Raw genomic sequence first — 14,215 nt, forward strand, 5'->3', positions numbered from 1 at the left:
TAAATGAGAGGGGGATGGAGGTGGGGAGAAAGTAGCATAGAGTACAATAGGTGAAAGGGGTGGGGGTGGAGGTGATAGGTCACCCTGCCTCTATTCCTGATGAAGGGCTTTTGCCCGAAACTTCAATTTTCCTGCTCCCCGGATGCTGCCTGACCTGCTGTGCTTTTCCAGCACCACTCTGATCTAGATTCATGGCAGGTAGGCATGTGAACAATCTTTCCATTCTGCTGCCAATGGAGACATTCATGGAATACATAGAATCCTTACTGTATGGAAACAGTCCATTTGGCCCAACAACTCCACATCGACTCTCCAAAGAATATCCCTGACCATGTTACTCTACATTTCAACTAATGCACCTAACCTACACATCCCCTGGACATTGTGGGCAATTTAGCATGGCCGATTCACCAAACCTGCACAACTTGTGAGAGGAAACTGGAGAACCCTAAGGAAACCCACGCAGACACAAGGAGAGTGTGCAAACACCACACAGACAGTCACCCGAGGCTGAAATCGAACCCGGGTCCCTGGTGCTGTGAGGCAGCAGTGCTAACCACTGAGCCACCTTGCCGCCCTATTGCTGACCCAAGTAAACAAAGAGTGCCCACTTAAGAGCTTTGTATTGCCATTGCTGGTGTTAACCCAGCTACTGAAGTGTAGGGCTTGGAGGGCATTGGCTGTACAGGGAGCAGGACAAGCAATTTCTGCTGTGTTTGCCCATGGGCTCCTGGGGGAGGGGTGATCCTTGATCCAAAGATACTCAGTGCCTGCATGAGGGAGCTGGCATTAGAAATGGTGGAATGGGGGTTGGGGTGGGCTGGATGCTGATAGCCATCTGATGGTGCTGCAGAGCAGAAGTGTTGCCAGCATCTAATTGGCCAGCGGTTCTCAATGTGTGAAACTTCAGCACTGTGATCATGGAAGAAGGCCACGTGCTCATCTGTTAAGTACCTGAGTGGCTCAAGATACAGTTGACCCTCTGGTAAAGAAGCAACATAGCAATTTCATTGGCTATGCAGACGCTGGCTAATACCCCATTGCATGCATAACACTCTCCTCATTGCACCATTTAGAGAATAGAAGGCAGCTATTTAACCCACAAGTGTGTGTTGACTCTCCAGAAAGCAATCCAATCAATTCTATTCTCCTACTCTATCCCCTGAAAGTTTAGATCCATCAAGGACCTTGCCAATGTCCTCTTGCGGTTTGTAATTGTTTCCACTTCCTCCAGCCTCATAGTCAGCAAGCTCTTGATCAGTGCAGTTAGATGTGCAAAAGTTTTTCTCCTCACGTTAACCCTCTCAATCTTGTCTAAAACTTTAAATCTGTGTCCCCTGGCTCTTATGCTTGCAGCTAACTGCGAACAATGTTTTAAATTTTGTGAGAACAATGTGTGACAATTGAACAAGCAACTCGATTCAAAATGCTGGAATCATTACCAAACCTTGTTATGCTCTATGGGATACCAGACGGACTTCTATCAAAGTGAGATTGGAAACATCAAGCTCCATTGTTCATGGGCCCATTAGGTGGCATTGACAAGAGAAATGGCTGCTATTAAAAACACCAAATTAAGCATGAAAAAAGACATTGAATCCTCTTCGTTATTTTCAAAGGTTCATACTGTGGCACTTTGAGTCCCATTTCCTCAGGGAACATTGAGCTAAATTGGATAAATTTCAGTATACTATATATCATGTTGAAATGACCTTTGCTTTACTAAGAAAGTAGCATTTACGGAAACAATTCTAAGAAAGCTGAAGTTTGAAATTGTTGTAACAGCGAAGAGGACAATGTGACTGTAACTGACCTATTGACTTCCCAAGGAGTAGAGTAGTCAGCTATATCAGGGTTTCGAATTTTATGTTTCTGGAACTAAGCAAGCACTAACACAAACAATAAGAGCTGCATTAGTTGACTTTTTTGTGTCACAGGTACATGTACAATGTCTTTAATTCCCCTACAGCAATGTTACCTCTGGAATCTTCTAAGGATCCATTGTTGGTCACCTCCTACTTCTAATCTAGATGCTGTCCTTCAGCTACAACATCCTGAAGGATAATATCAGATTCCACATGACAGTAAACAACTTTACCTTATCACCACATCTCCTGACCCTCCAGAATCTCTGATTTCTCACAATGATTTTTAATATCCAAGTTTGAATGAGGTAAAATATTCTTCAACCAAATACTGAAAAGACTGAAACCAATGCTTTTAGTACCTTGCACTAATTCAGTTACCCAGTCATCCATTCCAACCCTCTCTCTGGCTAGTGTTTGAGACAGAATCAAACTCTTTGCAACCTTGATGTTTTAGTTGACCTTAAGATGACATTCGGATCCCATATCGGATAAGAGACTGCCTATCTCCTATCTATGACACCATGAATCTCTAACCCACTTCAGTCACTCTCTGCCTGGCTGAATTCCCATTTACCACTCTCTGTAAACTCAAACCAATCCAAAACGCTGCTGTCCATATCCTAATTTGTTCCATGTCCTATTCACCATCACCCCTATGCTTGCAGACTCACATTGGTGCTCAGTCAAGTAATGCCTTAACTTTAAAACCATCATTGTTCTTTTTCTACATGTAACTAGTGACTACAAATCATTGGCTGTACTGTACTTTGAGGTGTCTGTTGCTCGTCAAAAACACAATATCAAATACGTGGCCAGACCTCTTCCTGTCCTTTTGCTTTTCGCCAGTCCTCTCCATTCCTCCAATGCTGGCCTCTTGCACAACATTAGTCAGTCTACTTTTGGTGACTGTGCCTTCAGTTGCCTTGGCCCTACTCTCTAGAATTCTCTTCCCATATGTCTCAGCTTTTCTTGTACTCTTCCTTCCTTCAAAATGCTCCTTAAAACTTAACTCTGTTTTTGGCCAGCTATCCTGACATCTCTTTTTACAGTTCAGTGTCAATTTTGCTTGGAACACTCTTGTGAAGCACCATGGGATGTTTAAATGTATAACATGCTGGATTTTGAATCATAGGATGGAATTTAATGTAGGCCACAGGGGTTTTGCTTGCTGATTGTAGAACCTATGTTACCTCTTTTTGTAAAAGCCCACAGCATTAGTGCCAATTAGGCAATCAACTGGGTAACAGGAGGCTTCCCCATGAACAAGGATCCTGAGGGCAGACTTATGACTCTATGACTCCTGTCCTCTGAGATGCTGACTCCTCTTCATTATTTGGTAGCGCTATCAGGAGGTGGTGGCTGCTACCAGTATTATACACATCTCAGGATCCCCTGATCGACTCTGATGCAGGTTAATAATAGGGAAACGGGTATCTTGGGAGCAGGGTGTCAACAATAAGGCAGGTGGGGTAACTCTGAGAGGTCTGCCCCTCAGTCAGGAACTGAATGCCTTGAATGAGGGGCCTCCTGGGAACCCAACAAGGTTTATCAGGCTTCCTGAAATATTAAGTCTTCTGCTTGTCTGCTGAATGCCAGCGATAGTGGGATGAACCCCTCAAGTGGACATTAACTAGCAGGTTGGCAAGGCTATTCACAAGCCTTCCTGTTCTGAAGCAAATTGGGGCATACATGTGAAACTGGTAGGATCTCCTCCTGCCAACTTTCTGCCAATTAAGTGGCTCACTTGCTACCAAGCTTACGATGGGGGAGAACAGTAAATTCTGCCAGAGTCACAGATTGAAAAATACAGACATAACAGAGGCACAGAGATGAAAGGAGAAGTATTTGTGCTTCTCTTATCTTCTATTATGACTTAATGCATTGGGGAACGATGTCATTCCAAAGCAGGTCTTTCAGTTTTCACAAGCATACATCTCAAAGTGTCTAATTCTGTATTGACGCACTTGGTAACAGCTTTTCGTTCATCAGTTTCTTTCATCTGTCATTTAAGAATCACAGTCCTTGGAAAAATGTGCAATAATGATCCATCACGTGAAAATGCCAAATATTTGAAAAGTATAGGCAAAAACTCATGGAACTATTCAATGATGCTATTGAGAAAGAATAAGTTATGAATATTAATTTGGTGTCAGTACAGTCAAAATAATTCTGAAAGTATTACTAAGGTCCTTTTTCACCTTCTCCAACTTGGAAAAGCTGTAATATAAAAGTGACCTCACATAAGACAGATTGAGCTAAGAAACTGAATGCTCCTTAAAAAATGTAAACAATCAGTCTTTGGTCTGCAATGATTTTGTTGATCACAACTGGGGCACTGACCAGAGGCTGGTCATTGGTCTGAAATTCTACAGACCTGAGAACACTCCCAAGCTAACATATTAACCAGTTGAAGAAAGTTGACAAAACTGATGTAAGGAACAACAGAAGAAGGGCTTATGCCTGAAACGTCGATTCTCCTTCTCCTTGGATGCTGCCTGACCTGCTGCGCTTTTCCAGCAACACATTTTTAAGCTCTGATCTCCAGCATCTGCAGTCCTAACTTTCTCCTAACAGAATTAACATGCCCATTATCAATACCTAATAAACTAATGCAGTCCATCAGAAGGAGTGAATTTGAGGAGTATTCGCTTGTCTGGCAGTAATCTGTTAACTTAAAACACTGGGGCACAGTTGGCTGTGGACTAGGTGCATATGGGTGGGATTGGTGTAGTTTCGTTATTGTTGACTAGTATAGATATGGTGGGCCAACGGGCCTGTTTCTATGCTGTATGACTCTATGTCTCTAAATTACAAACTATTCTCACTTTAGAAGGGGAAGATCCTACTTGATCAATTTTCTTGAATTTTTTTTGAGAAATATCATACCAAGGAGGTAAGCAAAACTTATGACAGAATTTTCCTATGGGCTTTGAGACCCTCAGCATCCTAACCCAATGGGGGTCTGGAGCCTGCATTTGTTGAGAGCTAAACCAGGAGTGGTAATTTTATTGGAAAGTGCCTCCTCATTGCTTTCCTATGTGTTGTCCGCTCTGTTAAACTCAGTGGATAGGTCCCCAATGCTCCTGGCACAACACAACTGTAGAATCCTCAGCAGCATCAAGAGACATGGACACTGCTGAGACAGGCCTGACACTGGAAGTAAAAATCCAAAGTGGCAAGCAGGTAAATCCCTTAAGTTGGACAGGAAAGCCTCCTCTCTGTCCTCTTCACCATTAAGAAATTAACTATTTGAGAAAGCTGTCCACTAACATCACTAAAGGTTACAAAGGTGAAAATTGATGGCTGATCTGCCTATCCTTGTAGATTGACTGAGGAATGCTCAGAAAAGTGGTATTTTATCATTTCGCAGAATTTAGAGACTCTTTTACTGAAGTCACAACAAAAAAGCAGGAGAATTTTGATAGAAATGCATCTCCAATATTTTCTTCCTCGAGTAATGTGAAGTAAAAATGTAAATGACTGCGAAACACTCAGAATGTCCCGACGACATGTGAATACACATTCTTGTCATTTATTGGAAGAAATTGAAAAAAAATTAGGAAGTGCTAATAGACTTCATGCTTGTATTTTGCTGAGCTCCGAATTTAGCTTTGATGCTCAAAACTTTAACTGAACTCAGGCAAAATAAAATGTCTTGCTAAGGATTTTCTTACAGCCTTGATAAACGCTAATCTGGTTGAGATTTATATGGATAAGAAAATAAGTTAGCAGATCTGAGGAAAAGAAGATTAATTCCTCAGATATCAACTCTTTGGTTTAGATTTGCAGCTGCAAATGTGGTTTAATTCCAAATGGTTGATGATGGGTTTTCGACAGGCTCAAATTGAAATGTGCTGTTTGCATTCAATTTTCTGACATCAGATTTGGCCAGCTGCAGCGTGCACGTGAGAAGTGGAATAAAACATTGCATACAAGTGATATTTTGTTAGAAGGAATGGTAGCAGGGCAAAAATTCTATTAGCCTTTGAAAAAGTGCAGAATATGCATGTACACGGCTTTAGGTAAGAGAGCAACCAAGTATATGATCACTTGTTTGGTGGTTAGTAAAATGAAGGTACTGCACAAGGTGCTACAGGAAAAGCATCTCGATGCAACGCTATTGCACCACATCAAAACGTCAGAATTGTAACACATCGGAAAGAAGCCCTGACTCTGCCTTGTTGCACATTCCCTCCGTCCTTAACACAGGTCACTGTGCCTTCAATACCAAGATTCATCAATTTTTAATTCGCCTCCCCCCCAAAAAACACCTCTATTTCTCCACTTCTCACAATTCCATTAGGAAAGCCTACCAAATAAACCCCTTTGATGAAGCCTTTGAACATCCTACCTTTTATCTCTTCCCATGGCTGTGCAAGTTAACTCTGATTGCACCACTTAGCATTTCCTTGAGACATTTTTCAACGTTAAAGAGCCTATCTAAATTCAGGACCCTGGTGATACTAATGATGTGCTGTCCTTATGCTGTTTCCTTTCAACATATGACACAATCGTATATTTGACTCTCTAATGTGATCATTGCCAGCTTGGTGTGCCAGGCCATATGGATATTGTTGATGGCATCCTGTCAGGTGCAGCCACTGGTTGATGATCACTCGAGCATGCCTTTTTTCATGAAGCAGCTTTAATGTATTTTGGTTGTTTATTGGAAAGCGTCAAGAATTCACATCTGTTATTCATGACAGCAGATCAGCCACTCATACTACCTTTGGACAGAGGAGACACCCCATTTACTCATGCACACTGTTAAGATCAGTTTGCAGGTGTATACAGACAATTCTTTGCACAGCCTGGCAATCTTTGTTGATCCTCCTTTTCCAAATATCCTGGAGAGGAAGATTGCCAGTGAAGAACCCCTTGTTGTCAGTAATGGTCCTGGCAGAAGAGGTGGTAGGGGGGATTTATAATTTATCAATTGGCACAAAGGCTTTTGAGAACCCAGTGATCAGCAAGAAAAATTTAAATGGTCACTATTTCTGTTTCCTTATCCTGACTTTCCATCTAGTCACAACTGCGTCAGAATCATTCTATCCAAGAGTAGTCTTTTGACATCTAGCATTCTGAAATCCAGAACATTAAGAAATAGCATGTAGGAAGTCCCTTCCGACAACTATTATTTGAATGAAGCAACTTTTTGATCAGAAAAGCATTTCCAAAACTGTTAGTTCTCAACCCTAGGGAACTACAGCCCAGTTTACAGTGAGGGAGCTCCCCCTTTCTCTTCCTCAGTATTGGATTATTGCAGTCAGAACAGCACCCTCCACAACTGGACACTGTAAATGTTTCTGACTTGAATATATCGGGTCCAAAAATCTCAGCCCCTTTGGCACACTCTAATCAATTCTATCAGGAGTGGCTTAAAACGACTAGAAATGAGTGTGCTCCTTGGATATTATGAGTCTTGTGACCTTATAGGATTCCTATCAGTTTTGTGAAAATAAACAATTCCTCACAAGACTAGCTGCATAAAAGATAGTTGAGCTTGAGACACAAAAATAAATGTAAATTATTTGACCTGCTGTTTTTAGGTAAGCAGCTCATCAGCAGTAGAATTCTTGCTAACTGTTCATTAATGTTTTGTGATCTTTCAATATTTCAGGGGCAACCATCAACTCTCAGCATGTTGGATTTACTGAATGTGGCTCGTGACATTGCTCGCGGTTGTCAGTATCTGGAGGAGAATCACTTTATCCACCGGTTAGTAGGCACAATCTTAGCAAGTGGCATGTTTGGAGAGTATCAAATGGTACACCCTTTTTAATAATCTTGATTGTTGAATTTGTGTTTTTTTAAACAAGGCATGATATTGTTTATATTTATTGGCACTACTGCTTTAAGCTGGTCAAACAAAAATACAAGAAATTATTAGGATTTACCACATTCCACTTTCACCTCATGATAAAATCAGTCAAGGATGGTTCAGATGAAAATCTCTTTAATAAATGTAATAAGTGGATGTGGTTGCACTATTTCATATTATTGCAGTCACATGTTTATTTTTACAATGGTTTGGTTGTTGCTAAAACAGGATGAAACAAACAATGATTACTCAAAAGTTCGCTTTAACAAATTAGAAATTAATCTGATGAAAAAGTTGCTTTGAGAAAAAGTCTATTTTCCTGATAACATTTGTCAATCCCCAAAGCCATGCAGGATTGTTGTCAATTTGTAACATCAGCAGTCCATGAAAGTCATTTGGGCTGCTTGGAGGTTCATGGTGCAGATAAACTTACATCAGCTCTGCTGTGTGTAAGCTAAATCAAATCAGATAGTAACAAGCTTAAAACCAAAAATAGACAGCCTAGTACCTTTCACGTGCAGCGAACTATAGGTACATTTGCACTTCTAATAGTTTAAAGGAAGGCATATTTTAGTGTCACTCAACTGGTAATACGGAACCCTGAACTAATTTTCTGGGGACATTGGCTCAAATGGTGAAATTTGATTTCAATAAAAACCTGGAATTTAAAAATAAAGCCAGCTTAATGGGGACTGTGTTAGCACTGTCGATTATAATAAAAAATCAATCTGGTTCACTAACATCCTTTAGGGAAGGAAATCTGCCATCCTTACCTTATCTGACCTACATGTGACTCCAGACCCACAACAATGTGGTTGACTCTTAATTGGGCAATTAGTAATCAGCAATAGATGATAGCTAAGCCACTAATGCCGTGAAAAATGATAAAGTAATTCTGAATAACTAATTCTGCATGTTGACACATAAAGCTATACTTTACACACATTTCTTCCCAAAAGGGGCCTGCTCCTAATTCATAAGTACATGTACAGCCTTATGTAGATGAGAAATTGGATAAGTACTATCAAACTGTAGCAGCCGCAATCATACAGCATTTTATCCTTTTGTAATTCTTGTCCCTTTGATGAGAGTATGCAAGAAAAATGTTTTCAAACTTGAGGTTGACAGGTTGTAAAGGCAGAAAGAGAAATCCATAACAGTGAAATATCACACATCCTCTTGTACAGTAAACAGTTATCCAATTCAAATATTAATTTACATGAACTTTTCTTTATCACTTCCTACTATAAGACCACCAGTCATGTTTCTCGTCCTGTGTGGGTCCTCGGTGTTGCTTCATTTACTGTGTGAATGCTGATTCTAATCTCTTACAGAATCCTAGAACCTGATCCTCTTCCTTCATAAGTTTCCAACATCACAATCCATTATACCAGACCTCTCCCCAAGACAGTCAGTGATCTGCTCCTGTCCCCAGTGTGTTCCAGATGCTGCTCCTTTCTGGAAAGGACCACCTGAGTCAATTCCCTTTCCAAGTGAGTCCCAAGTACTGTCCCCCTTTGCAGATGAATCCCTGAATCTACTCCCCTCATCCAGTGACTCCTTCTTGCTACTCCTTTCACTGAATCAGTTCTTAGAACATAGAACAATACAGCGCAGAACAGACCCTTCGGCCCTCGACGTTGCGCCGACCTGTAAACTATTCTCAGCTCATCCCCCTATACTATCCCAAAATCATCCATGTGCTTATCTAAGGATTGTTTAAATCTCCCTAATGTGGCTGAGTTAACTACCTTAGCAGGTAGGGCATTCCATGCCCTTCCCACTCTCCGCGTAAAGAACTTGCCTCTGACATCTGTCTTAAATCTATCACCCCTCAATTTGTAGTTATGCCCTCTCATACACGCTGACGTCATCATCCTAGGAAAAACTCTTTCACTGTCTACCCTATCTAATCCTCTGATCATCTTGTATGTCTCTATCAAATTCCCCCTTAGCCTTCTTCTTTCCAATGAGAACAGACCCAAGTCTCAGCCTTTCCTCATAAGACCTTCTCTCCAGACCAGGCAACATCCTGGTAAATCTCCTCTGCTCCTTTTCCAATGCTTCCACATCCTTCCTGTAATGGGGCGACCAAAGCTGTACACAATATTCCAAGTGTGGCCACACCAGCGTTCATGTTATTCTTATCCTTGAATGAGTCTCTGAATCTGCTTCTCTCCCTGAGTCAGTCCTTAATATTGCCGCTCTCTTTAGGTGAATTCCTGATGCTACATTTCTCTGTGAGTCAGTTCCTTGAGTTGTCCTTGATGCATATTTAATCCTTGAACCTCCCAATTGCTTCAAGTTATCCAGAAGAGAGATGGCATTACATGGTGATGCCTCAGCTGAAAATCCCTCCATGAATGGCAATCCCAACAATTATATTGTTGGAAGGTCAGCATAGATCAAATGCTTAAATTCTGGACTGAAACCTAAAGTGTTGACTCAGGTGAGAATTTTGATAAATCAGACATACTGATAGAGCTTGGCAACATTCCAATTCAACCTCCTCCAGTGCTGTCTAAGGTGAAAACATGCAAATATTTCATTACAACACAGGCATCTGCCCAAATAGACTAATACACTAATACCATACAATTTAATCCCAAGCCAGTTTTCTTTCTTGACTTTGGCTTACTTTATTGATCGAATTTTTTATTTTCTTGTTTGAGTACATAATATATACATGCTGTAATGTAAAGAGTTGTGAAAAGTGAGATATTTCTAGGAATATAAATGCTGAGAAGTGTCCAGTTCCAATTAACCACTACAGTGGCAAGACATTCATTTTGAAGATCAAAGGAATGACATGACCAAAGGTCAGATCTGTCAGATTAATATTATAATATTATACCCAGTTAGACAATAATAGGATGGACTTTGCATGATCCTGACATCATTTATCCTTTAATATCCAATTTACATTTGCTCCACTCTGACACCTTTCACTCAGGTATACTCAGACAATCTGTGGCTGACATTTTAATTGAGCCTTCAAGTAGAAATCTGAGATTTAAAACCCTCTCTCCATCCTTGGTCGAATTCTTCAACATTGTAATTTTGTATCAGCAATCGTGAGTGAATTAAATTTATATTTTCACTCTGTCAATTATGTTACAATGAAGGCACTGACTGCTGTATAATTAAATATACAAGTCTATGTTTAAATTTTAATCCATACTGACCCAGAGGATCTCAACCAGGATACCAATTTGATAATTGATCTTAGCATCCTTTAACAATTAAAATATCATTCAAGACTCCTGCAATAAATTAGAATCTAGTGATCCCTACTCAAAGTGAATTTGTGGGTATCAGCTGAGCGTGGGCTCAAGCTTATCCCTATTCCACTCAAAAAATCACTTAGCAGCACTCAGTATGAAGAATCTTGTGTGATGCATTTTAGCAGTGCAGGCAATTGTTGTGACAGTGGAACTCTATTCCAACATTAGTCGGCTGTTCTGGAATGGATGTGAGTAGGTGTATGATGATTGGGGGAGAGATCATTTACCTTTCTTTGTTCTCTTTGTTAACAGCGATATAGCTGCAAGAAATTGCCTTCTTACTTTCAAAGGTACGGGAAGAGTGGCTAAGATTGGAGATTTTGGAATGGCTCGTGATATATACAGGTAAATTTTAAAAATATAGTACTTTACTTTTTTTCTTTATTCTGCTTTGTGAAGTTCACCAGTAAGGCCAGCATAATTATCTTACAACTGACTGAGTTGCTCAGCCATTTCAGAGGGCAGTTAATAATGGTCGCATTGCTATCATTATTTTTAATAATCAGTAAATAATTGAAACTATACAACCCAGTTTGAGCTTTAGAGTTGACTGTACACAGATAACCTTTGATAGCAAGAGTTCAATCTGTTTCCTCTTATTCCACAAATAAAAAATAGTCAGTTTTTAAAAATCTGAATATCATGGAAAATGAGCTTCAGCAATACTAGGCCATTATCAATTTCAAATAAAGAAAGTGAAGATGTGTGTTAATATTGCTGCCATTGTTCTGATTACTTAAAAAATCTAAGAGAGGAACAGTTTATGGAAGTCAATTTTCTGAGCTATTGCATATGGTGTCAGGCCTGACCATAGTTTCCAAGTAAAGCTGTGTCGAAAGAAATAAATTAGTTGGCCTAGATGCACAGACTGACAATTATGTCTTATATTCTTGTTTTTATATAACATTGTAATTAAAAATAGCAAAATGTGTTCATCTCAGAAATATGGAAGTAGAGTTGGTTGCAGCAGAGGATTCTCATCACAAGTTGAGAAGTTGGGAGGCACATTACTGATACACAACAATACTGCCACTGACAGGAGAGGCTGATTATCACATGATATGTTTATGTAAGAGTTTTCTATGATACTTTGAACAACAAAAGTAGTCAAAAACTGATTTCAAATGTCACTGAAGGAACAATGGAATAAATTTAATGATACTCCCAGGAGCAGGAAATGAGGCACTTAATTGTGTGGGAGGTGAAGTGTCAACTTCTCAGCTGTGGATAAAAATTGGGAAGGTCGTCAATAGCAAATTAAAGACAAGTGTCGATAAGCTCTTTGTAATGCAACAACATGTCACGTTCAGCCATTAAAACACATGCTAACCAAATTAAATTGCATCCCTTGATGCAGACATGACGTGCCGAAGGGCCTTTTCTGTACTGCGTGATTCTTTGGGTCTGTGATTGACTTGAGATTAAGTTGGCAGCAAATGGGAAAGATGTTCTCTCAGATTCATGACTGGTTAATGGTGCGATGTGGAGAGGAAGGCAGTTTTCCTGATGGATTTGGACAGAGCACAAGCTGCCAGAGGGAAGAGCTGATGCATTCTTGATGAAGGGCTTTTGTCTGAAACATCAATTTTTCTGCTCCTCAGATGCTGCCTAACCTGCTGTGTTTTTCCAGCACCACTTTAACCTTGACTCTAATCTCCAGTATCTGCAGTACCCACCACCGCATTGAACACTGCTATCATGTCTTGCCTTTTAGTGTAGACCAAAAGGAAATAAAGGAGGTGGATATGTTAGTGTACGATGATATGCTATTATCAGTGTCACACCTGCAGCATTTGTTGGCAACCATGTGGCAAAGACACTACATGTGCTCCAACTAAGTGGCCATTCTTGAAGACTAAGGCAAGAAGTTCTTAGGTCAAGGCAGACTGAGGCTTGGCCATACTCATTCGAGTGGTTGAGTTGATCAGAGTAAGGAGTTCACATCACTGCAGTTTGGGAATTGGACCACGGCCTGTTCTGCAGGTCCAGTGCAACCAGGAGAGAAATTAGAGGCAAGTTAGGCATGGAACTGTACAGAGATCAATGAGGGTTATGGTTATTCTTCAGTTGGAATTGCCTTTCCAAGTCAGTTAGGCAGATAGGCCACAGTCTATCCAGGGAATCTGTTCATTGAAAGTCAAATAGGGGGTCATTAGGGTACAGTGCTCTGGTGGGAAACTGGGAAAGTTAATTTTGGAGATTGAAGGTAGCATGCTGGGATGCAGAGGGGACAATAATTGTGAAGTGAGGGACAACTCAACCTGTATGGGAGGGGAGATGATGACAGAGCATGGGAGGGCAAGGGATACAGTGGGAGGGAGATCATTGATGGCCTCCACAGCCCTGACTTCGATGGGGCCTCAGGGCATAGCTATCTTTGTTATAACTAAGTTATATGTTTGTGGCTTGAGGGTAACTTGGGGAGGATAGCAGTTAAATAAAAGATTTGAGAAAGATCAAAGCTGATCAGTTTTACGGGGACAGCAATGCAGAAAATAACATGGCAGTTTGGTGAGGGGAACACCTAGATGAGAGGCTGAGCAACTTGCCCCATGAAATGCTACCTATGTTTCATTCCATCTTTAATCCTGGGCGCAGTAACTAAAGCAATAGAATGTGGGTCCATGCCAATACCCAACAGATACTGCCAGTACTACATCTGGGTCTACGTAGCAGCTGCCAGCCTATCCATGGTGAAAGCCAGAGGAATGCATGTCAGAGGCAGCATCATTGTGGTTAGCATTGATGGGCACCTGATGCAGCTGATGCCTGCAGGCGCCGAGAGAGAATGAGTTAAGATTAATTGGTAGGAGTTTGGGCACATTAAGGATACATTTGCAGTGATGATAATGGGAAAGCAGCATGGCACTTAAAAAGTCAGAAAATCGTAGAATCATACAGCACAGCAACAGACCCTTTGTTCCAACCAGTCCATGCCAAACTTAATCCCAAACTAAACTAATCCCACCTGCCTGCAGTTGGCCCATATCCCTCCACACATTTCTTATTCAGGTACTTATCTAAATGTCTTTTAAACATTGTGACTGTAAAAGCAAGAAAACACATGCAACATGCCTCAATGACGACCGCCCGTGGCTCGGACCTGAAGTGCTTCAAGAGGATGGTCATGGCCCACATTAACTCTATCCTCCCAGCCTGCCTCGAGCCCCTGCAGTTTGCCTCCTGATGAAACAGGTCCATAGCAGAAGTCATTTCCCTCGCCCTATGTTCATCTCTGGAAC

The 14,215-nt window shown here is 40.9% G+C and overlaps 2 protein-coding genes across 2 annotated transcripts in view; one reads left to right on the forward strand and one right to left on the reverse strand.

Annotated features, from left to right (window-relative positions):
• LOC122552709 (ALK tyrosine kinase receptor-like) overlaps positions 1-14,215 on the forward strand; it is a 1,076,775-nt gene that overhangs the window by 1,042,636 nt on the left and 19,924 nt on the right. The window contains exons 24-25 of the mRNA XM_087991243.1: positions 7,489-7,586; positions 11,226-11,318. Coding sequence (XP_087847369.1) covers positions 7,489-7,586; positions 11,226-11,318 — 191 coding nt within the window. The remainder of the gene's footprint in view (positions 1-7,488; positions 7,587-11,225; positions 11,319-14,215) is intronic.
• LOC122552711 (CAP-Gly domain-containing linker protein 4-like) overlaps positions 1-14,215 on the reverse strand; it is a 433,681-nt gene that overhangs the window by 102,098 nt on the left and 317,368 nt on the right. The gene's annotated exons all lie outside the window — the stretch shown is intronic.

This window comes from Chiloscyllium plagiosum, unplaced genomic scaffold (assembly GCF_037043375.1).
Source record: "Chiloscyllium plagiosum isolate Xiang-an unplaced genomic scaffold, Cpla_swu_hap1 HiC_scaffold_10, whole genome shotgun sequence".
Lineage (NCBI taxonomy): Eukaryota > Metazoa > Chordata > Chondrichthyes > Orectolobiformes > Hemiscylliidae > Chiloscyllium > Chiloscyllium plagiosum.